Consider the following 25,911-nt stretch of genomic DNA (forward strand, 5'->3'; position numbering starts at 1 on the left):
ACAGGCAAAAATTGAACAAGGTCAGTATGTGACTCAAAGTGGAAAATCAGCAAAATATATGTTGTAAACCGTGTTGAAAGTCAGCTCATAGCATCAGAAAAAAATTATCTTAGTTATGTCTGTTCTTATGTTTTTGACAAATCTTTTAGTGAGGAGATTCCTTAAAGTAAAACAGCAATCCCTTTGTGGTCTCTATATAGAGAGACTACACATATAAATATACATTATATTTAAGTTTATGATGATGAAATACATGTAATTCCAGTTCTAACATGTGAGTTATCATTTTTAAGAATCTTTTTCTTTAAGTTTCAGGTTAAATAATTCCCCCAGAAATGTAAAACAACTAGTAAGTATCACATGTTTAATACTGTTCTTGACTATCTTTGACTGCCTTTGATGCTAACATGTTAAGTGCTTTAAGAGAAGCTGTATTTCAAAGGTGTAATGGTATAAAGTTTCAGTTTATAAGATGAATAAGTTCTGGAGATGTGCTGTACAACAAACTTTGTGCCTATAGTTAACAATACTGTGTATTGTGCACTTAAAATATTTAAGAGGATAAGTTTCATGTTAAGTATTCTTACCACAAGAATAATAATTTAAAAGAAATAAGATAAATCAGGGAAATTTGTATTTAAATCCTGCTCCTGACACCAATAATGTGAGAGTAAAAAACAAACTTTTCTGAGACTTTCTCTTACTATATATAAAATATAATTAAAGGGATTGCATTCTGGACCCCAATGAGAGAAAACTATGTGTAGGAGTCATCTAATGTAGTACTTGGGAGTAGTATAATACATGATGAACAGATGTTTCTCCTCTTCTACCATTCCACTACTGTGCACTATTCATTATCTGCATACTTCCATCATTGTCATGCTTCTACCACATAACACCATAAATAAAGGTTTACTCGTCTGTCACCTCAAATAAGCTAAGCATTTCTAGATGGAGAGGTATTTTTCATTTTTCTTTTCCATTTCTGTAAGCCCAGTACAGTGAACCCCTGTCCATTCTATATGTTCCCATGCTAGTAGTCACATGCCTGTCTAGTACATAACCATTACATAGAGTGGGGCAAAATTAGGTCTACAGTTGTGAGTACACAAAATGCAGTTTATTCTTGTATCATTATTTAATTTTTGCATTATTTTTCATATAAACAACTATAAACCTACTTTTGCCCCACCTGGTATTATAATTTTCTGATTAGGATCTGTGACTTCTGAAAATATGTAAAATCATTGAGGGTAGAAATGCAGGTTAAAGATAATCAATTCATGTCCTAGATAAAACCATGCTCTCATGTCACCACCATTTCCTGTTTGAGGGGTGCATATAGTGCCCAAATCTGACAACACTCTGGTGGAAATTATGAGTGCTCTCCCTAGGACTGTGGAGCTCATAATTTGAGTTTCTCTTAATTCAGGTGAACCCTTGAAATATCTAACAATTGTTAATTGCAAATAAACCCAGGCTCAGGACTGCATTAGTAGTTTGCAGAGACATAAGATAATATATCTATATTCTCAGAGATTATATTTCATTTGGAGAAAAAAAATGCATGAAATGACATTGAGCAGGACAGCATTAATAAGGAAGTTTAGACATGTATATTAAGTTAGAGTCAGAGAGTGAAAGAATATGAGGTGGGAGAGGCAGATTAGAGGTCAGACTCTAGAGATATAGTAAGAACGTAATTATTTATATTCCAGGTTAGTGCTTTCCAAATCTATGTGAACTATCCAAGGTAATTGTTAAAAATATGATAAAAACCTCTAGAGATGCTGTCATTATCAAGAAGCACTGTGAGTGATTCCTATCTTCAGTCAAGTTTGAGAAAACTGTTTTTAGATGACTGGGAGCCATGAAAAAATGTGTGTTTTTTAAGATCTTAATTGATAAATAATTTAAATACCATAAAATTCATCTGCTTTAAATGTACAATGGCATGATTTTAATAAATTCATAGTGTTATGTAATCATCGCCACAATACCATTTTAGAATGTTTCCATTACCCCAAAGAGATCCCTAGTCTTCAACTGCAGTCACTTCATATTCCCACCTCTATCCCTCGAAACTATTAATATACTTTCCATCTTTGCCTTTTCTACATATTTCATATGAATAAAATCATATCATTTGTGACTGGCTTCTTTCACTTAGGATAATGCTTTTGAGTATCAGTAGTTTATTATTGATATTGCTGAATAGCATACCATCGCATGAAAATACACTATTTTGTTTATTAATTTGGCAGTTCAGGAATGTTTATGCTGCTGCCATTTTGAATAATTCTGCTATAAACATTTGTAAACAGGTTATATGTGGACATATGTTTTCATTTCTCTTGGGTAGATTTCTAAGAATGGAATTTATGCTTAACTATTTAGAAAACTGCCACTAAGTTTTCATGGTGATTGTACCATATTATATGCCAATTAGCAATTTGTGGAAGTTATAGGATCTCTACAATACCATTAACAGTTGGTATTGGGTATCTTTTTATTTATAAATGTGAAGTGTGCCTTTAAATTGAATTCATAATGACTAAATGTGTTGAGTGCTTACATGTGCTTACTGAATCCATTTATCATTAGTGATAAAACATCAATTCAAATCGATTTCTCATTTTTTAATGTTCCAATATTTTACTTTTTTCCAGTTTTATTGTGACATAATTGACATATAACATTGTGTAGGTTTAAGGTGTACCACAGGATGATTTGATATACTCAGACATTGTAAAATGATTCCCACAGTAGGGTTAGTTATAACTCCATGACCACAAATAATTATTGTTTCTTTGTTGTGATGAGAACATTTAATCTACTCTCGTAGCAACTTTCAAGTAAACAATATGGTATTATTAACTACTAGAGGCCCAGTGCATGAAATTCGTGCATGGGAGGGTGTGTCCCTCAGCCCAGCCTGCACCCTCTCCAATCTGGGACCCCTCGAGGGATGTCCGACTACCCATTTAGGCCCGATCACAATCCAGAACTGCTGGCTCCCAACTGCTTGCCTGCCTGCCTGCCTGATTACCCCTAACCACTTCTGCCTGCCAGCCTGATCACCCCCTAACCACTCCCCTGCCAGCCTGATCGATGCCTAACTGCTCCCCTGCCACCCCAATTGCCACTAACTGCCCTCCCCTGCAGGCCTGGACCCCCCAACTGCCTTCCCCTGCAGGCTTGGTTCGCCCCAACTTCCCTCCCCTGCAGGCCTGGTTCCCCCACAACTGTCCTCCCCTGCAGGCCTGGTTGCCCCTAACTACCCTCCCCTGCAGGCCTGATGTCCCCCAACTGCCCTCCCCTGCAGGCCTGGTGCCCCTCAACTGCCCTCCTCTGCCAGCCTGGTCACTCCTAACTGACCTTCCCTGCAAGCCTGGTCCCTGCAACTGTCCTCCCTTGCTGGTCTGATTGCCCACAACTGCCCTCCCCTGCTGGCCATCTTGTGGTGGCCATCTTGTGTCCACATAGGGGTGGCCATCTTTGACCACATAGGGGCAGCCATCTTGTGTGTTGGAGTGATGGTCAATTTGCATATTACCTATTTATTATATAGGATAGGCATCATGCTGTACCTTAGATCCTCAGAAATTATTTATCTTATATCTCAAAGTTTGTATCTTTGAAACAATATCTCCCCAACATCCCCCACATATCCTCTACTCCCCAGGCCCTAGCAACAACCATTCTACAATCTATTTCTATGATTTTGACTTTTTTAGATTCCCATATAAGTAATATCATGCAGTGTTTGTCTTTCTATGTCTGACTTAGTTCACTTAGCATAATGCTCTCAACATCTATCCATGTTTTTGCAAGTGTCAGGATTTCCTTCTTATCATGACTGAATAATATTCCATTGTATATTATGCTTTCATCCATTGGCACACACTTAAGTATTTTCTATATCTTGGCTATTGTAATTCTACATTTGCAGATATCTCTTCTAGGTCCTGATTTCATTTTCTTTAAAAATATTCCCAGAAGTGAATTGCTGGGTCATATGATAGTTCTATTTTTACTTTTTTTGAGGACCCTCTATACTCCTCCATAGTGACTGTGCCAATTTTGTTGATGCTGCAACTTCACTGGAAACCTGAACTTCCAGAAAGACTTTCTCAACCAGGGGTATCTGTCTGACATTATTCTCTATGAGTTCCTGGACTGCACTTACCAGGGACTGGAGCCATTGCAGAGTTCAAACTCGAACCAAGGTCAATATGTCTATTACCTGACACTCAGTTGAGTGAGACTCCTCCTGGGTCCCTTTGCATATGGTGCTGGATCCCACAGCTCCCACAAAGGCACTTTGCCATGAAAAGATGTCAAATTGTAGTTGAGTGGAGAATAGGAGTGTGGGACTATTATTCAGCTCTGTTCCTGACATCATGTCCTATTTACCAAGATTTTAACTGAGTTGTTTTCTTATTCAGTTGTGAGAGTTTTTTATATATTCTGAATACAAGTCTATTATTAGATTAGCGATTTGGAAATATTTTCTCTAGGTGTCTGTCTTTTTATTTTCTAGACAGTGCCTTTTGAAGTATAAAAGTTTTAAACTTTGGTAAAGTTCATTTTATTATTTTTCTCATGAATTTTGTGCCATGTATCTCTGCCCAATTCAAGGTCTCAAAGATCTTATTCTTTTCTTCTAAGATGTATATAGTTTTGCTTTTGCATTTAGGTCTCTGGGCCATTTTGGGTTGATTTTTATGTATAGTTCATGGTAAAGACCTAAATTAATCTTTTGCATATGTGAATATCCATTCATCCCAGCATCATTTATTGAAAAGACTATCTTTTCTACATTGAACACTTTTGGTATAGTTGTTAAATCAATTGACCATAAATCTTAGAGTTTAGTTTTGTACTCTATTGTTTTCGATTGTTCTAGCCTTATGTCTATTTTTAAGCTATGTTAAGAATATGCTGTCTTTAGCCTTTATTGATCACTGCACTTTTAAATAAGTAGTGAAATCAGTAATTTAAGTTTTTCAACTTTGTTATTAATTTTCAACATTGTTTTGGCTATTTCATTCTTTTTTGCTTTTATAAATTTTAGAATCACCTTCTCCCTTGCTAAAAAAGAGCCATCTGACATTTTGATAGGAATTGTGCTCAATCTATAGATCAATTAGTGCATATAGGCTATCTTAATAATTTTGAGTCTTCCAAAACATGAGCATGGACTATCACTCCATCTGTTCAGAATATTTAATTTTTCTTCATAACATTTTGTTATTTTCAGTACATAAACCTTGCATGCATTTTGTTAAATTTAGTCTTAATTATTTTACTATTTTTGGTGCTATTTTGGATGAAATTATTTTCTTAATTTCAATTTTTTTTAAAACATGCACTACCTGACTATTTAGTCAGGGCACTGACCTCTTTTCCCTTAGGCTGTCAAATAAAAAGTGACAACAGCCATTATTGATCACTCTTAGATACTATATAGAAACAATCAATATTTTTTATATGCACCTTTTATCCTGTGACCTTGCTGAATTAGTTTATTGGTTCTAGTAGTTTTGGGTGATTTTTTTTTCCTTCTTGTGAACATGGAAGCATTTTAAGAAAGGAAGCAGCATAGTCAAATTTGCATTTTAAATAGATAATTTTGCAGCTGCAAGAAGGATGTATTTGAAGGAGGAAGTGCTGGAGAAAGAAGATTATTTTTTAACACAGTTGAAACAGTTACTGATATCAGAATCCTAGCAGGAATATTTAACAAGACTAGGAGTCGACCAGAAAATGAATTAAGAAATATAATTGCTATTTTTTTCACAGAAATTGACCTGTTTATCTTAAGAAAATTGCTGTAAGCTGTCTTTTGAATTAATTACATTCATTGTACTCATTAAAGCTTATAAACTTCTGCTTCTAGTAATGGCAGACTGTGCATGATGGACCATCTCTGTTTATTTAGAAAATCACAAATGTTAACTTTTTTATTCACTTATGACCTAATTCAAAAAGAAGGATAGAGAAGAATTAAGAGTTTGGAATAGGGGGAAAGTTCAGTCTCAGGCATTAATATCTGTTTTTTCCCTAGTTTTATTGGGGCTAACTCAGTATATTTGGGAAGTTCATTAGTCTAGAGCAGCAATTTTCAACCAGTGTACCAAATTTTTTAAAACATGCACTACCTGACTACTTAGTCAGGGCACTGACCTTTTTCTCTTAGGCTATCAAATAAAAAGTGACAACAGCCAACACAATAGCCATCTGGTGTGAATGAATCAAAATTAAACCTTTTTTTTTTAGTCAGATCTGCAAAAAATATATTTTTGATCCCTTGTCATCTCATTTATATGGTTATTTTTGTATGTATTTCAGTCATTTGATTTGTAAAATTGTTATTGGAAGTCATTTTAGTTTGAGGATTACATTATCTTCTTCCAGAGGGAATATCTATTTGTCCTGGCCATGTGTCTGAGAAAATAGCAATCCTCAATCACTTCTGTCCAAATAATTCCTGGGAAGATCTATCATCCAGGGATTATTTCTTCTAGACTTCAGAGTCTCAGCTCCAAATGAGGAGAATTTGCCCAAAACACACCATTTTTCTACAAGAAAAGATCCTAATAGATATGTTTCTTCTAACTCTATCAATGTCAACTCCCAGAAATTATTTTATATAGATTGAATATAGTTTATGAGACCATATTCTAGTCCTATATAATAAAAGCCCAGCAACCGAATGGCAGAACGACCAGAACAACCGGTCAACTAGTCAACCAGTCACTATGACGTGCACTGACCACCAGAGAGCAGATGCTCAATGAAGGAGCCCCCTGGTGGTCAGTGCACTCCCAAAGTGGGTGTGGCGTTCCCACAGCATGCCACGCCCTTCCACCAGTGCATGAATCCTATGCACCAGGATTCTAGTGACAGTATATGAGGCAACTGGCTATTAGACTTTTTAAATGACATTTTATGCATATTGTTAAATAATATTTCTCATATATAAAATTAACAAAGATAAAATAATCTTGGTAATATTTGAAAGTGATTTATCTCCTTTATCTTAGAAATAGATCACTAGGTAAGACCTTCATCATGAAAAACTTTCAAATAACAAGTATTATTTTTTAAGCTTGGTCCATTAAAAATCCTATCTAATAAAAGAGTAATATGCAAATTGACTGTCACTCCAACACACAAGATGGCCGCCCCCATGTGGTCAAAGATAGCCGCCCCCATGTGGATGTAAGATGGCTGCCACAAGATGGCTGGCAGGGGAGTGCAGTTGTGGGAGATCAGGCCAGCAGGGGAGGGCAGTTGGGAGGGACCAGGCCTGCAAGGGAGGGCAGTTGGGGGTGATCAGGCCTGCAGGGGAGGGCAGTTAAGGGTGACTAGGCCAGCAGAAGAGGGCAGTTTGGGGGAACCATACCTTCAGGGGAGGACAGTTAGGGGTGACCAGGCCTGCAGGGGAGGGCAGTTGGGGGCAACCAGGCTGGCAGGGGAGCAGTTAAGCATCGATCAGGCTGGCAGGGGAGTGGTTAGGGGGTGATCAGGCTGGCAGGCAGAAGTGGTTAGGGGAAATCAGGCAGGCAGGCAGGCAGGCGAGCAGTTGGGAGCCAGCAGTCCTGGATTGTGAGAGGGATGTCCCAGATTGGAGAGGGTGCAGGCTGGGCTGAGGGACACACACACACCCCCGTGCATGAATTTTGTGCACTGGGCCTCTAGTATATAAAAGTCACCAAAATATGTAACTTCTAAACTCTCACAAGTATTGATAAGATTTTGAACCAATATACTACATATCCTAATTGAAGCAGATTACACAGCAAGTGGGCATTTAAAAAAAAGAATCATAGGTCAGAATAATCAAGAAAATTAGTTTACTGTAGAATAATGTAGTATCAAATTCTAATCACATCCATTCTTAAACAATTTCCTCTAATTAGCATCAAAATTAACATGGGTTTTTAGGAATACTTCAAAAATAAATGAATCATCTATGTGCTAATATTAAGTATAAGAAATCACTCTGTGAAATTCTGTGGAAAACAGGTTAGACACTCATCTAGTGGCCATTTTCCTGTTGATATCATTCCTTCTGAGAGAAAGAGAAAGAGAGCAAGTAAAAAAATCAATAATTACAACAAACTGATTCAAAAATTAAAAAACAACCAAAACATTATTTTACTTTTGTCCTTCTATAAAATGAAAGTCAGACATAGCTATCAAATAGTGTTAGTAGTATTATAACATCATAAAATGATCCATATCATTTATTTTTTTTAAATCACTCCTTAGTAAAAAAAAAAAAAAAAAAAAAAAAAAAAAAGATTGGAATTTGAATTTTAAAAGACTTGGATCTATATCCTTTATGCATATTTTCAAAGCAAGTAATTTACATCCTGATCTTCTTTGATCTGATTTATAAAATATTCAAAATGCCTCCACCTCTTGATATAAAACCCACTTCTTTCTAGCAGGGGCTTTGAGGTGCAATATTAACACCATCCTTTTTATACTATGACTTTAGTATAGTATAAAGCTCTATAGGTTGTATTTGTTTTTTTGTTTTATCCAGATATTTAATATATCTTAATTATTCAGACTATATGACTTCCCAATTAAGCACAGAGGAAATATCATGAAATATGTTCAACATGCAAAAGAATTATTTTTATTTTCATTTTATTATTTAGTATTTTTGAACAACAATCAAATGCCAGATACTGTTATAGGTAGAAAATACAGCTGTAAACCATTGGAAAAGAATCCCCTGGCTTCACAGAACAGAATCTAGTAGAGGGAGAAAGAGTTAATAAACAGGACAAAGAAATATAATATACCCTGTCTCGGATGGTTGTGTGCTATGGAGTGAAAGCTGAGAATAGGGATTGGGAGTAATTAAGTAGGGGCTATTACAACTTTAAATAGGGTGATCAGGCTTAGTCTCACTGAGGAGGTGATAGCTGAGTAAAGCCTTGATTGACTTGAGAAAGAAAGCAAGTCAAATGGCAGGACAACTTTCCCAGGCGTCGGAAATAGCGAGTACAAAATCCCTAAGGCAACTGCCTGAAATGTTGAACAGCAAGAACACCTGGGTGGTTTGGATAGAGTGAGTGAGCTAGCAAATTGCAGATGAGATCAGACAGATAAAAAGAAGGGGACAGATGTTAGACCTCGGCCAGTTTAAAACTTGGGCTTGTACTTTGAGATGGGCAGGCATTTCAGAGATTTGAGCAGATATAAAACAAACATGACTTACCTTTTATCAAAATCAGAATATCACTTGCTATTCCTGGTGAGGTACAAGGACCCAAGCAAGGAGACTATTTAGAAAAATCCTGTCTAATCCCCAGGTCTGAGACGAAGACTAACTAGGATCAAGTTGTAGAGGTGATTATAGTGATTCAGTTCTACATATACTTTTGAAGATAAAACGGAGAGACTTAACTGCTAGACTAAATACAGAATGTGAACAAAATAAGACACTACGGTTCTGGCCTAGGCCAATGGAAAATTGGCATTGCTATTAATTGACATGCAGAAGACTAAATGAAGATCATGAACTCAGTTTTGGACATGTTAAATTTCTGATTTGGCAATATGAGTTTGTACATCAAGGAAAATGTCTACGTGAGAAATATACATTTGTGTCATCAACATTTAGCTGATGTGTAAAGCCAGGAGATGAAAGAGATCATGAATGGTGTCAGTCGAGACTTGAGAAAAGGTACAGGAACTAAACCCTGGAGGATGAGGCATAACCAATAATAAAGACTGAGGAGTGAGCAATGAAGTAGGAGAAAAACCAGACAAGTGAGATGCCCTAGAGCCTAATGAAAATGTTTACGGAAGGGAGAAATCTACTATACATATTGATAAACAGAATGAAGGCAGAGAATTGATCATTTCATTTAGCAATATGGAGGTTATAGATAATGTTCACAAGTGTAGTTAGATAAAGTTGATTGAGTGAATACCTAACTGAAATGGATTCAAGAGAAATTATTAAAAAATAAGTGAACATAATTTAAAAAATACTTTTGTTGCTGTACTGGAAAAGAAAAAAGCGGTGGTAGCTTGGTAGGGCAGGGTCATTAATAGATTTCTTAAATGGGATAAATATAAGACTATTTAATGCTCTTGGCTATAATCCATTAGAGATAGAAACATTGATGATGTAGAAAACAGAGAGGAATGTTTTATCCTGGATATCAAGAGAGGATGAGATCTAGAACACTTGAAAGGTAGCTGGCCTTTTCTATGAACATGGACAGTTCATAACAGTATTTAATCAGGATGCTTCCATGTTTAAAACACTATTATGTGTTCCCATTGCTCTGAGGATAAAATTGGGCTCCTTGCCTGACCGGTGTGGCTCAGTGGTTGAGGATCAACCTATGAACCAGGAGGTCACAGTTCTATCCCTGGTCAGGACACATGCTGGGGTTTTAGGCTTGATTCCCAGTATGGGGTGTTCAGGAGGCAGTTGATCAATGATTCTTTCTCATCATTGATGTTTCTATCTCTCTCTCCCTCTCTCTTCCTCTCTGAAATCAATAAAAATATCATATATATATATGCTCAAAATTATATATATATATATATATATATATATATATATATATATATATATATATATATATATATAATTAATGACCCTCCTTCTGGGGTATATTTGTGGCTTTCCCAAGTAGAAATGGTTCTTCCCCAGTTTTACTTGACTTGCTCTCAGTCTCTTCTCTGGTACCAATCACCCAATCCTCATTTATTGTTCACTATTTAGGTACCTGGGCTTCTAACAAGGTACTTACTCTGTAGGTTTACCAAAAAATAATCCTAAGCAAGCTCCTCCCCCCTTTTTAAATACATTTTTATTGATTTCAGAGATTTCAGAGAGGGGAAGGAAGAGGGTGAGAGAGAAGCACTGATGAGATAGAATATCAATTGGCTGCCTCCTGCATGCCTCCTACTGGGGATTGAGCCCACAACTGGGCATGTGCCCTGACCAGGAATGGACTAGGCAATCTCTTGCTGCATGGGACGATACTCAACCAACTAAGCTGAACCAACTGGGCCAAGCTCTGCTTTTGAGGGTCCCATTGGCTCTGCAAAAAATCACCAACTTTTGTATTGACATTGGAGTTCTTACAACTTGCCTGATATATGACTCTTTAATCTACCATAGAGGCAGGATATCTCAAGCAACATCTGACTTCAGACACTATATCCTTCATCTCCATCTCGAAGGAAACAAATATCAAGCTCTCTGAATGTTTTCCATGAAGACCTTCTCACTTAGTTAAGTTGAACAGGAACCACTCAGCCCTCATACATGGAGTGGTAGATTATACACAGCAAAGCAACAGCTCTCCAAGAAAACCCCATCCCTTTGAGCTTTACCACCTCAAACTTTAGAATCTTAAAATGGAGTTTGAGCTAATGCTGGACTTATTAGTAGGACTATATCTTAGCAAGCCCTGCAAGTAAAGTCTTATACCTCACTTATTTAGCCTCCTCTCAACAGAAAGACTTCCATTTTAATATGTGGATACTTAAATGAAACATTGCGGGGCATTGTGGGAGAGTTCAGAGATGTTAGCTATTGCTATTATTCATCTTGTTTAACATTTAAAGAGTGGTTAGATGAGGAGTTACACATATAAAAAAATTAGAGAAAAAATCAAAATGATTTAAAAACCAAGACAGTTTGGTGTCATAAAAATCAAGAGAGTAGGTGTTTTGTTTTGTTGAGAAGGGAGTAATCACATTGTCAAATTTTACGGTGAATTTTAATAAAACAAAACAATCTCATTCATTAATTGGTTAATGGAGACTTAATTTTGAGCAATGAGTTAGAGGGAAAGCCAAACTGCATTTGCTCAAAGAGTAAATGAAGGTGAGGACAGACAAGTTGGGAAATAAGTTTATATGAAAAGAAAAGTTAGATTGGGGGACAGTATTTTGTTTTTTATTTTATTATTAGTGTTATACTTGTCATCATTTTACTTTTAAGGAATAGATTTTAATGTTATCCCAAAAGCCAGAGCCAGTTGTGTGTGTGTGTGTGTGTGTGTGTGTGTGTGTGTGTGTGTGTGTGAGAGAGAGAGAGAGAGAGAGAGAGAGAGAGAGAGAGAGAGAGAAGGGGAAGCTGAAGATACCAGAGACAGAAAAAAATAATAATAATTGGAGGAGATGAGAAGGAGGGATCAAGGATTTAGAGTGAAGTATTAGTCTTAAGCAGGAAAGGCAATGCTTAAGATTAGAGAATATAGTAAATAAAGACAATTATAGGTATAAATAAGTGTATAGTGGTATGTGAGAAAAGAATGTATATTGAAGGACAACATACCTAGTAGCCCAGAAAAGGAATGGTTATGAAGAATTAAGGACATTAGAATTTCAAGATAAAATAATTGATAGCATTGCTTGGCACAAAGATGCAAGGGGCATGGAGAAAGAAAGAGGATTGATAGATTTAAAAAACTGCATCCATTGACAGCATACAGAAATGAAGTTTTAGAAGAATGGTGATAATAGAAGTCTTATTATAAAGGTTAAAAAAAGAGATAGGAATAATGAAAAATAAAAGCTTCAAGTGAATACCATTTCAGTTGCCTGGGCAGGAAAATAGCCAACTGGTAGAAATAGCCATCGAGAAAATAGAATGACTACAGTAAGAGGTAGTAAAAAATGCAGCATCTTTCTCTGACAGGAGCAAGGGATAAAATTGGCCTATTGCTTAGTGTGGTGGCATTAGGTTTACCTGAAAAGCAAGAAACTCAAACCAGATTTTATCTTCTCAGCACAATAGGAAAGAATGTTGTTTGACTTAATCAAGAAACACATAAGAATGGTCTTTGAAGAAGTGGAGAATTTGGGAAAACTATTTAGAAGAGTGTAGTAAAGATTAAAAAAAACAAACACACAAATAAATAATAAAAGGACTTGCAAAATTTGATAAAGATTTTGGACAGTAAGGATTTTAGTGCTTTCACTGTGTGCCAGTGTTCATTATTACCCAGTAAAATTGTGCAGTTAAGGTTGGCTAATAATGATGATAACACCTATGGTAATAATAACAGCATCGATAGTGGCTTTTAACATTTATTGAGCATGTACTATCTATGAGGCATTGAATTGGTCATTTGGTATGTTCCAGCTCATTTATTTCTCATAATGATCCTAAAGGCAGGTTCTATCATTATTTGAATTAACTACTTTGACCAAAGTTATTGAGCTAGTAACTAGCAAGCCAAAAAGATGCCTAGGTAGTGTGCCTCCAGAATAAAAGTAACTTCTGTCACTCTCAGCAAGTTTCACTTAAATATTTTGCATTTTAAAATGTCAAAATATAAACTGGAGATTATTATGCTAAGTGAAATAAACCAGTCAGAGAAAGACAAATACCATATGATCTCACTTATATGTGGGATCTAAGGAACAAAATAAACTGTTGAACAAAATAGAACCAGAGGCATGAATGCATAGAACAGATTGACAGCTATCAGAAGGGAGGGGATTGGGGGAGTGGATGAAGGAAGGTGAAAGAATTAGCCAAAGAACATATATGCATAAACCATAGACACAGACTACAGTGCAGTGATGGCCAGAGGGAAGAGGGAGTGGGGGTTGGGTAGAGGTGGGCAAAGGGGGAAATGGCGACATCTGTAATTAGTGTCAACATTAAATATAAAGTTAAAAAATAAATATATCTTTCATGTGAAAATAAAAACATATCTCTCTTCTCCACAAGTAGCCTCTTTTAATTTAATTCCTCTTCAGAGAATATATGAGTACATCCCAGTTTATGAAAAATACCTCCTGACATTTTATAATGTTCAGGGTTTCTGAAGCACATACACACAACTCTTTTCAAGTACTCCTGAGAGAAGATATCATCCCTTCTTCCAATTAAGGAAACAGAGTTTCAGAGAAGTCAAGCTATGTACCAGTGGTTCCTCATTTAGTATGTGGAAGGACTCCAATTCAAATTCAAATCTTCGGCCTGGCCTGCATGGCTCAGTGGTTTATCATTGACCTATGAACCAGGGGGTCATGGTTCGATTCCCAGTCAGGGCACATGCCTGGGTTGTGTGCTTGATCCCCAGTGAGGGGCATGCAGGAGGCAGCTGATCAATGATTCTCTCTCATCATTGATGTTCCTATCTCTCTCTCCCTCTCCTTTCCTCTCTGAAAGCAATAAAATATATTTTAAATAAATAAATAAATAATCAAATCTTCCAACTCAAGTCCAACGCCTTGGCCATTCAGTTCATTACTAGTTCTTGTTTCTTTTTTCTCCTCAATATTCTTTCTATTTGTATTATTTCTATTATATTCAAGGTTCATAATTCTATTTTAAATTCCTACATTTCACCAAAACTGACACATTACCATGATAATGTTTCCCTAACATAATGATTACCTAAGTAACTCTGTTAGCGTAGATTACACAGCATTATTTCAGCAATAGATGAATTGCACTTATGGTCCCTGCTTTGTCCCTCCCTGTAGTTTTTCCATGTAATTTTGTATTGCTTTCCACTTGGTCTCTGGTCTAGGCCAAGTGATATTAGCAAAATATACCCAAGAAGAAGCTTACAGAGCACTTGCTTGTTTCTGCTTTGCTTGTACTCCTTTGCCATGACCATGAATAACCTGGCCTATTGCAGGATTAAATGCATGCATAGAGCTGAGTGACCCCAGTTGTTCTAGCTAAGGCCATCTATATCAGACAATGGCCAGTATAACTAACGACACCAACCTTTAGCTAACCAGTGGCATAAGTGAGCACAGCCAAGATCAACCAATCCAAGTCAAGATCACCTGAATTTCATAAACCAATATTTTTGCAAGACACTGAGCTTTTGTGTTGTTTGTCATACCGCATTATTTTAGCAAGATAGCTAATACATGAATAGTATGCAATCTATCCTAATTCAAACATCAGAACAATATTTCTTTATTATTACCTTATCATATCACCAGTTCATTCATAATTTTAACTATTATCCTGTAGACAAACTCCTGTTTTTAGCTGTCACCACACATATGAACAGGCCACACTCCTCCACTCCTCCACTGACACTATAAAAAATTTCATTCCTACCCTACAACCCTTCAATAACAAATCTGTTGTTACTCTCCTTATTTAATTCCTAGTCTTCTTTAAGAAAAAAAAAAAAAAAGGATACTGTGAATATTAGGAAACTCAAAGCCTAACCCTGAAAGCAGAGTATAGGCTGAATTTCTATCCCCCAAATGTCCTTGAACAGAGGCCTATGCAAAACTCTACTCCTTCACATGGAATACCCTTGAGTTATTTCCAACCTTTTCCTAAAAATAACTCTCTAAAATTGCTTTCCACATGAAACTTTCTGCTGTTAATCACAATCAATATTATACCTCAAATATTTCCAGTACTTCTATAATCTTTTACCATATTAATTTTGATCCACTTACATATTTTTGCTAAGCAACTCTATTCCCTAGATTCTCTGGGAGCCAAATTGTATTCCTTTTTTTCTAGTCCTTTTACAAACATATGTAATCATTTAATAATATAAAGAAGGCCTTCAATAAATGTTAAATAAAATGATAAAAATTAATTTTAAACTTTTATATATGATTTTTTGCAATAGAAATCTCACTGTCTTTAATTTTTCTTTAAATGTCCTCAATAAGCATATTAGTAACTAACAAATATTTATCCTGATTTCAAAATTGTTAGACTGTTTATTTTATCAATATTCCTAGCAAGTAGTTCTAATGCCCATTGACATACATATGTAGAAATTAGTTTATCTTTTGGCATTCTGGATAAAACAAATACAATCTTTTTTTATATAATGCTTTACAAATTAATTAATTTTTACTTACATTATTATTTACATTCTTTTCTTTAATCATCATAAACTATCATTTGAGGTATTTGTATTAACCACTTTTTGTAGTATGGAAATCTGAAGTCTTGACTCAAATTATGATGTATGGTAGAGTCACAATACCAACCAAATCTTCCCATTTCAAATGTATTGCTCTTTCTACATTAAACCATATACATTTAGTTCTAGTTTTACCTTGAAAGTACTTACTACTGTTACTCTACTGGTTGAGAGGGTTGTAGATGATTGACATATGTCCCTGCTCTCAAGGAGTCTACAATCTAGCCACCTAATCAGATATCTTAATGACAATATGGTAAATAATAAGGGTAAGGAACACAGAGGAAATATACTTGGGCATTCAGAGAAGGCTTCTGGGAAGATATAAAGACTAGGCTGGGATGAGAAGTGAGTCAAAGATATTGAGGAGGAACATTATAGTCCAGCTGCAGAAAATACAGAGAGATTTGAGAATTATTTAAGAGATTTAAAACAGTATGGCCCAAAGAGCACTAAATTCAGAGATGAGGGAGAAGACTTCATCTATGAGGATTCTCAGGTGTCTGGGTGAGGAATTCAAGCAGATTAGGTTGAGGAATGGGAGACAGATGATGACTGAGTTTGAGGCACATTGAATCTGAGGTTCTGTGGAACATGTAAATGGATCTGTGTGAGGTAAAAAATTGAATGTGTAGTTTAGAAACATCAGGCCTGGAGATGTGTAATAATTTTAAATTATGAGTAGTATTTAAACACATTTATACCCACTCATATAGTGAAGAACTAATCACTGATGCATTGTTCATAAAAGAATGATGAGAGAAAGTAACTAAAGCAAAGCACCAAGTCATCAATACCTAAAAGTATTAGATAGGCAATTTTTACAATGATGTGTCATAAAGTTTGACTCTGCTTTAGATTTTCTCCCATATTTGCTAAAATAATTTTCACTTGATGTATTTATAGTAATTTTCAATTTTACAGGCTTTATTTCTGCCTTAAAATTCACATTTATGGTAATCATTTTCTCCATCAAGATAAATGTCAAATGCAGTGCCACCAAACAGTGCAGGTACATTGCTTACAAAATATTGAAAAAGATTCAAAGATAGCAATTAAAGAATACTCTTCTATTACTTATAGAAAACCTACAGCCCTTAAGGTGCAGAGTAGGTAATTGAAATGACAGGACTATCACTTAAGAACCTGTGGATTACTAGGAATATTTGATATTTATAATTGTAAACTACAAAACAATATTAAAGAAATGTGTCAAAGTATTTGTAGAACAGATTGAAACTATGTGCATCTAAATGTACAGGTTCACAGATTTCAAGCTGTATTACAAAGCCACTGTTCTCAAAACAGCCTGGTACTGGCACAAGAACAGACATATAGATCAATGGAACAGAATAGAGAATCCAGATATCGACCCAAACCACTATGCTCAATTAATATTTGACAAAGGAGGCATGAACATACAATGGAATCAAGACAGTCTCTTCAATAAATGGTGTTGGGAAAATTGGACACACACATGCAAAAAAATGAAACTAGATCACCAACTTACACCATACACAAAAATAAACTCAAAATGGATACAGGACTTAAACATAAGACGGGAAACCATAAAAATACTAGAGGAATCCAAAGGCAGAAAAATCTCAGACATATGCCAAAAGAACTTCTTCACTGACACTGCCCCTAGGGCAATGGAAGCTAAAGAGAAAATTAACAAATGGGACTACATCAAAATAAAAAGCTTTTTTACAGCAAAAGAAACCATCAACAAAACAACAAGAAAGCCCACTGGATGGGAGAACATATTTGCAAATGCTATCACTGATAAAGGTTTAATCTCCAACATCTACAGGCAGCTTATGCAACTTAATAAAAGGAAGATAAATGATCCAATAAAAAAATGGGCAACGGACCTAAACAGAATATTTTCAAAAGAAGACAGAAGGAAGGCCAAGAGACACATGAAAACATGCTCAAAGTCACTTATTATCCGAGAGATGCAAATCAAAACATCAATGAGGTACCATCTCACACCTGTCAGAATGGCTATCATCAACAAATCAACAAACGACAAGTGTTGGCGAGGATGCGGAGAAAAAGGAACCCTCGTGCACTGCTGGTGGGAATGCAGACTGCTGCAGCCACTGTGGAGAACAGTATGGAGTTTCCTTAAAAAACTGAAAATGGAACTCCCATTTGACCCACTAATCCCACTCCTGGGAATATATCCGAAGAAACTAGAAACACCAATCAGAAAGGATATATGCACCCCTATGTTCATAGCAGCACAATTCACCATAGCTAAGATTTGGAAACAGCCTAGGTGCCCGTCAGCAGATGACTGGATCAGAAAACTGTGGTACATCTACACAATGGAATACTATGCTGCCATAAAAAAGAAGGAATTCTCATCATTTGCAGCAACCTGGATGGAATTGGAGAACATTATGCTAAGTGAAATAAGCCAGTCAATGAAAGAAAAATACCACATGATCTCACTCATTTATGGATAATAAAGAACATTATAAACTGATGAACAAAAAGATAGATACAGAGACAGTAAAGCAACAAACAGACTTTCAAATTACAGGAGGGAAGTTAGGGAGAGGTGGGGGAGATAAGAAATCAAACAAAGGACTTGTATGCATGCATATAAGCATAAACAATGAACGCAAAACTCTGGGGGGTGAGGGCATTATGGGTGTGGGGTGGGGGGGTAATGGTAAGATATATACACATATAATACCTCAATAAAAAAAATGAAATAAATAAATAAATAAATAAATAAATGTATAGGTTCATAATGCCTAGTATATAATTCCCAAACCTATACACTCTATAAACTGATATTTTGTTGTATGTTGCAACCTTGATTGGTGGCAAAACCAAGCCTGTATTAACATGAGATATTTATAGTTTTTATTTTTTCCATACAATAGAAATATTCATAGAATTATCTTCAGATATGTAAATGTATATTTATGGGATTCTATCCAGAATCCATCTGTAGGAGTATTCCATAATATTTATTACATATATACAAAACACTAAGGAAAATTCTGAATTCTAAAACACCTGGCCCCAAAGTGTTTGGATAAGAGATTGACTAAAATTCAAAACTTGAAATTTTAGGTCATGTTATAAACCAGATATTCAACACAACTGAATTTCTAGAATTAAAATTTTTCATTCTTGTACCTTTAAGAATAGATTTATCTATACAATATTATTATGTATGAAAACATTTCCAGTTTTATTTCTTTTCCCCAAAAAATATATTGTTCTAGTACTTTCTATTTTTAGCATCCTTATGAAATAATCACTCATTTTTGTAAAGATAGAGAAAAAAATTTCAAAAGCCTAAATTATTCTTAAAATCACTTTGATAGAGTTAGGATCCAAATCAACACCATCAGGCTTGAATAAAATATGAAAAGATAAATATAGGAGGGATACATGCATATTCGTACACTTAGGACCAAAGAGTCAACTTCCAAGAGGAGTAGGGAAAATGGGAACACAGGTAACATTTATGCAACTCAGTTATAAGTTGACTACTGTCCCAGGACATACTGAAAGTATGTTGAAGCTGCTCCCAAATATAATACAGTCCTATGCTTCTTATAATGAAACACTCTATTCAGAAAGAGAAATGATTGTCCCAGTCTATGCTTGTCACAGAAGATAATGAATATGTTTGGTTCAGGGACCACCCTTTAACAGCAGCATTGACCAACTCAAATAATCCTAGTGAGGAGTAAACATGATGTGATCACTCTAGAAATTACCTTGTGAAGAACAATTGCAAAGACTGAAATGTCTAGCTTTAAGAATAAAATTATTGATGAAGTTTGTGAAATGAATCAACTCATCCTGTGTAATTAGACACACCAGTGTACCTACAGGTGAGAGTTACTGAAAATATAATTGTATCTCAAAGCAAGACAAGCTGACTGAAAATGAAAAGTCTAGGACAGGTGTTATCCATATAGAGTTATGGGGTTACCTAATGTGGTGTGAAAAAGGTTCTAGGTGGTCCTTTATATTCTGATAGTGATCAGTACCTCAACACCACAGTGCAAGTTAATAATACAGCTGGGTTTAGAATTTCATCAACTTTCATTATATACATTTTAATATTTATGAAAGCATAATATTTACAAGATATAATTTCACAGAGAGAAGTAAACTCTTCAACATTAGCTATATTGTACGTAAAGCAGAGGACCAATTTTTTGTGTATTATACAAAAATATAGTATATATTGGAAGTGATTATGAAAAATCTCATTCATTTTCTATGCTTTTTTTCCATACCTCAAATAAATACAAGTATGCTACTCTTAAATAAGAAAATTAATTTTCATTACTAACTTTGTATATAAATAATCTGGAAATCCTTAAAATTTTATATTTTTTATAAAATGATATTCTTGACAAAAATGTTCTAAAAAATAACTCATCTAACAATTTTAAGTTTGTGAGAATAAGTGCTGAACTTTTGCCTTTTTTTCTAATTTCCAAAATAGTTTATTAAAAGAAACTGGTTGAAATGTTTTTGAGTGGAGAAGGCAATACATCAATAACTCCCAGAATTTTTAAGCAGGTATTAGGCATTTTTAAAGAAATATTCCTAACACTGTCTAAATAAAAAAAATTAAACAGTAGTTTTCCAAACTATTATCCCTTTCAAAGATAGAACACACAACTGAAAGCGGAAAGAACATACTTCCAAATGTCATGAATGTGTTTAAAAAACAAGGAAGAGAAATCAACTGTTCCCATATTCTGATGATCAACAGGTGATTTTCTGCCCCCATGACACATACAGATTAAATTAAAAAATAAAAAAGCAAAAGAAAAGACCAGATAGAAACTCATGCTTCACACTTCCCATCACCAACATACCACAATTTTCTTTGAGGCAAGGTTTTATGTGAATTAATATCTATTCCTAATTTTTTTTCTCACCAAAACATACATACCATATATTATAAAGGGAAATGTAATTATAAGAATGGAAATAAAACAAAGCTTACTTAAGTCTTATCATATTTTCAATTGCAGTTGGAAGGACAAATGCTACCAGGAAGCATACCTGTGGCAGGGCTGAGTTGAGCTGTCTCTGGAGCGAATCTCTGTCGTAGATGACATCCTGCAGTCTTTGCTGGGCAAGTGAAAGACTTTCTTGGGTCTCGCGTAGGGTGTCTAGAAGACGGTCCCTTTCATCAAGCATATTCACCATCAGCTGCTCAAAATGGGAGTCTGAGTCCGAGCCACTGCTTTGGGACCCCCTTTGGCTCATTGGGGTGTCCTCATTAATCGTGGGCATCACTTCACACATCATTGCTTAAAGAAAGTAAAGGGGAGGGAAGTCTTAGTAAAGAAATGTTTTCCAATAATGCTGCCCAGGCCTCAACCCAGCAAATGCTTTGCAGCTCCTTAGCCTAATTGTCTCTTTTTCCCTTATTCCAAGCAAACTAAATATTTTTATCTCAAAGAAAAGTGATTTTTTTCATGATTTATTCCACCTAATTCAATTTATAGTAACATGTCACTACATTTGTTAATTGATCACCTTTCTTCCCCTATAAATTGACAAATCCCTTATTGCTAATACCTTCATGTTATCTTTATTTGTTATATATTGTTAACAACAAGCAGTGTCTGCCACTTAATGGGTGGGCAGTAAATTATTTTTAAATGATTTAAATAATTCAATGAATTAATGTTCACTCTTTTGTTCAGGAAAATTTACAAATAAGAGAGTATTCTGTTTATACAATAAACAGTTTTTACTTTTTTATTTTATCAACATTTTTTTTCACACCAATTTAAAGCTTTTTTACTTCAAAACTCCCATTTTATTATTTTTACACGCTCTCTCCCTAAATTCCTGCAGTAGACTACAAGGTAAAGTGACTGAGTTAAATATAAGCTTTATGAAATAGACTGAGGTACATACATTTGTTTAGATTAATATACTACTAATTGCACTAAATATTCCTTTGTTTCCTGTGAGCTGCATTGTCTGGTTTTCATCCAAACAATACAAATTAACACTTTCGAATATTCCACAAAACTGATACCATAAATTACATTAGCCAATGCAGTAACTTCCCATCTCAGCTGCTAATCAGAGGCTACCAGTCATGAAATAAATTAACGACACAGGATATTAAAAAAATAATAATTTATTGATTTATTTTAAAATAGACAACACAGACATTAAGATGCAACATTGATCTATTGTGTGGCATTTTAATAATCAGAAATTATCTCTTTCTCTCATTTATGCTCTGCCTTATATTTTTAAAAGAATCAAACACCTCTCAGCTTCAGCCGTTGTCCTGAGGCCAGGAGCTATTAATTAGAGGGCTGGGTTTTGTAGAAGGCTGATGTGGGGAAAGGCTGGTTTGGCTGTTGATCCTGAAGCATTCTTTGGTTTTATAATGCAAGGTCAATTCATTTTTCTGCCTGCATGTTCCTGTCCTTGGGGAAAATGTTTACGATGATATTTCCAAATAAAATGTCAAGACTTAACAGCTCAATAGTTAATTATTTTTATGTAATTCTTTCTATAAATTGAGTTATTGAGGAGAGAAATTCAATGATCTGTAAATGATTTGATCAGGGCTCACTGAAAGCTAGGAGAAACTTTCAGAAAGATAAGAGGAAAGTACTTTTGTCACTGATACCCTATGTAAAAAAAAATTAAGGAGGGTGATTCTTAGAATAATTCAAGATAATGCTTTGAATTATGGCTTATCATTCAAAACAGTGGGCTACCTGTAGGTAAGAATTTGACTTGTTCAATTTCTTATTCACCCTAAAATAAATAACAAGGTAGATACACAGGATGTATTAATGCACACATGTGTGCACACAGGCAGGCACACACACACACACACACACACACACACACATTGTTACTATTGTTAGGTATTTAATGATAAAAGTAAAATATTATTTGTATTTTTTTATTTTGAATTTTATTCAAACACTATCACAATGATGGAATAAAAGGACTCCTAAATTTACAAATTTTCTTTACATTGATTGAAAGGAAATTGTAAAACAAAAAAGTGTTCCAACACATTTGAATATTTAAAATGATTAGTTTACTTGCCATGCATGACATACACACTGAACATCTGTGTCATTCTGAGAAATCATTACCAGGAGCCAATGTAGAATTTTGTGTGTGTTTTTTGTTTGTTTGTTTGACATGTACGGATACAGCAAAATACTGGAAGAGAAAATGGTAGCATTGTGACAATTTGTGTCAAAACACTTGCAAGGTTTAAATTTTAGGATTACTTAAACATTACTAAATCTGTATTTTAAATTATATCCTTCTTGAAAGAAAGCCACTAGCCCATCTTCACTTTAAATTCCAATAAAGAACACAACTTCATTGATTAGCTCCGTTATAATTTTCTCCTGAATATACTACCCTACTTCTAACAAAGACTTGTCACCAGGCGCTTAGATGGCTATAAAAGCTGGGTTTTGATGAAGTCCAAAGATGCTATGATGAGAAGAAGCACCTTGGGGACTTCGGAAAGTCTATTAAATCTACACTCAGGAGAACTGGATTCCATTTCACTCCTGTAGCATGTGAACCAGGGAAAGTCACTGCACCTGTCAAAACTTCTGTAAAGTCGGGTTAATAATCTATGCTTTTAAAAAAGTGTTCTAACGCTCTGATCGTATACCTGACTGAGATTACACAGTAAAGTAATAAAGGGCTTTTACAAATTCAAGTATTTTTTTTATTATAAAGTGGCCCACATTCATCTTTTCAGAAAGAATATTTTGGTTTTTGATTCATTATATTTCCATGCCTAAAGATTTAATTTCATTGGGTACTCTGAACTCTCCACATTCAACTTAAAAAATCAAACTATGCAAAAGTTACTTAGGAAATAAGATAAATACATGATGCTTTTCTTAACCAGCAGTCAACCCAAATAAATACATCTGAACTCATCTCAACAAAACTGGGGGTGGGTTGGGGCGGGGATGGTGTTTCTACAAAAAAAATAAGGCACTTTCATGAACTACTTTAGCTTCTTGCAATAGAACTCAGATTCTAATATAAATTACAAAATATTTGTATAATCCTTAAAATATAATATAACCTATTTCTTAAATGCACATTTCAGGAATTAAAAGCAATTAAAATAGATATTCAGTGTAAGATTAAACACCCTCTCATAGAATAGATGACATCTGAAGCAACTTGGACAGTCCAGAAGTCTATGGTCATTCAACCTCTAGTGCATTTCATCTTCATATACCACTTCTAACTTTTCTGATAATTTTCAAAATTGCAACTGCCTTGCATAGCATAATTCCTGAAAAACCAGGAAGGGGTTACTAACACTTTGCTTTGATATTTGCCTTTTCATCTCCTCCTCTCCAAAGTCAATGGGATACATGAATTACGTTACCCTCTTCTAGATGTGTATGCCTTGTTCATTAAATTACTGAAGGTCTCAAGACCGAGTAGAGATTATTGTATTTTAAAAGGAAAAAACAACAACAATAAACTTGGTTGGTTTAATTATCCCAGTGCTTAAATTTAGCTTGAATAATTTTATACAAGGAAAACCAACTCCCTTATTCTTAGCACATAACCTTGACTGTCTCCTAAATCTCTCAGTTTTCAAAATAAAAGTTTGAATGCCCACTGGAGTCAATACCCAAAAGCTTCAAGATCCAATGTGTTTCTTAGCAATATATACCATTTAAGCAATACCTACACAGATATAATAGTACTACAAAAGGCTTTTTTTTTTTCTGTCAGTGAATCACTTTATTCAGGCAGATCACTAGGATTTAGACCTTAGTAGAGGCAAAGATGAAATTATCTTTGGTAGTTAGCTTCTTTTTGCAAAGATTGAGTTTTAAGAACTAACCCAGCTCCATCTCACTTAACACACACACAAAAGTAATTCCTTGAGCGAAATCCTAGCTATTGTCTGATTACGTTACATGAATATTCCTCCTCCTATTTAACTCTGAAATCCCCTGTCCTGGGGAAATAATACCATCGCCCCTCAGGAAGCATTCTGCACTTTCTTCACCCCAGTGCCTCTACAGCTGGCCAAGGAGCCAGATCACCTCCCAGGGCTGGACAGCTATCTCTCGGCCACACCCCCACCCCCTGAAGAAGTTGACTTCATCATTTCCACACTTAACGTTCTTCATTCTGCCCAACAGGAGGGAACCAAGTAGGGAGGCAGCAGGGAAATAGGAGGAGGGATGGGAGTCCGGTGGGAAGCAAAAGGTACCGAGCAGTAATTGGCAAGGAGGAATTTGCATCTCATCTTCCCTGGGGGCGGGGTGGGGCCGGGGTGGGGAGGGAGTTAAAAAAATAATAATAAAAAAATAAAGCGGTAGGGGAGACCATGTAACTCAAATCCAGTTATTGTACCTAATGCCAGTAATTTCGGGTCCTGCTTCTTCAATTGATCAATGACAACCGCAGTCTCCGGCTGGACGAGCGGGGAGGCTCACGCCCGGCGCTCCAGGACCCTGTCCCTGGCGACGGGAGGAGAAAGGCAGCTTAGACCCGCGCGCGCCCCCGCGCCCCCCGGAGCCGGCCGCGGCGGGGTGGCGAGGCCGCGGCTCCGCATCTTCCCGCGGCTCCGTCAGCAGCCAAGAGGAGAAGCGTCCATCGGAAAAATGGCATATTACAAATTTTGCTTTGGGAAGCAGAGCCTGGTTCAGACCATTGTCAACGGGAGGAGAGGGGGAGGCGGCTCTTAAAGCAGCAGCAGCCCCTTTGCCAGAGCCGCCCCAGCGCCACGCGTGCAGCCGGACACCCGGCGCGGGGAGCCGGGGACTGGGGTCTGGGTTGGACCTGTAGAAACTTAATCTGGTGGCACTGCTCCCCCTCCAGGTCCAAGCCACCCGCGGGGTATCTCCCCAAACGGGAGCTTCGGGGGGGAAAAAAGGATGCTGAGTAACTGGCAGGGAAGTTCTCCACCACATCCCCCTCCTGGAGCCCC

General features: G+C 35.9%; 1 protein-coding gene across 1 annotated transcript in view; it reads right to left on the reverse strand.

The window, feature by feature from the left end:
* Positions 1-25,434, reverse strand: part of PPFIA2 (PTPRF interacting protein alpha 2) — a 452,551-nt gene extending 427,117 nt beyond the window's left edge. Inside the window, exons 1-2 of the mRNA XM_079775027.1 lie at positions 25,335-25,434; positions 20,991-21,241 (exon numbers count right to left, since the gene is read on the reverse strand). Of these exons, the coding sequence (XP_079631153.1) occupies positions 20,991-21,239 (249 nt within the window). The 5' untranslated portion in view covers positions 21,240-21,241; positions 25,335-25,434. The remainder of the gene's footprint in view (positions 1-20,990; positions 21,242-25,334) is intronic.
* Between the last annotated feature and the right edge of the window lie 477 nt (positions 25,435-25,911).

Source organism: Cnephaeus nilssonii (assembly GCF_951640355.1).
Source record: "Cnephaeus nilssonii genome assembly, chromosome: 6".
Classification (NCBI taxonomy): Eukaryota; Metazoa; Chordata; class Mammalia; order Chiroptera; family Vespertilionidae; genus Cnephaeus; species Cnephaeus nilssonii.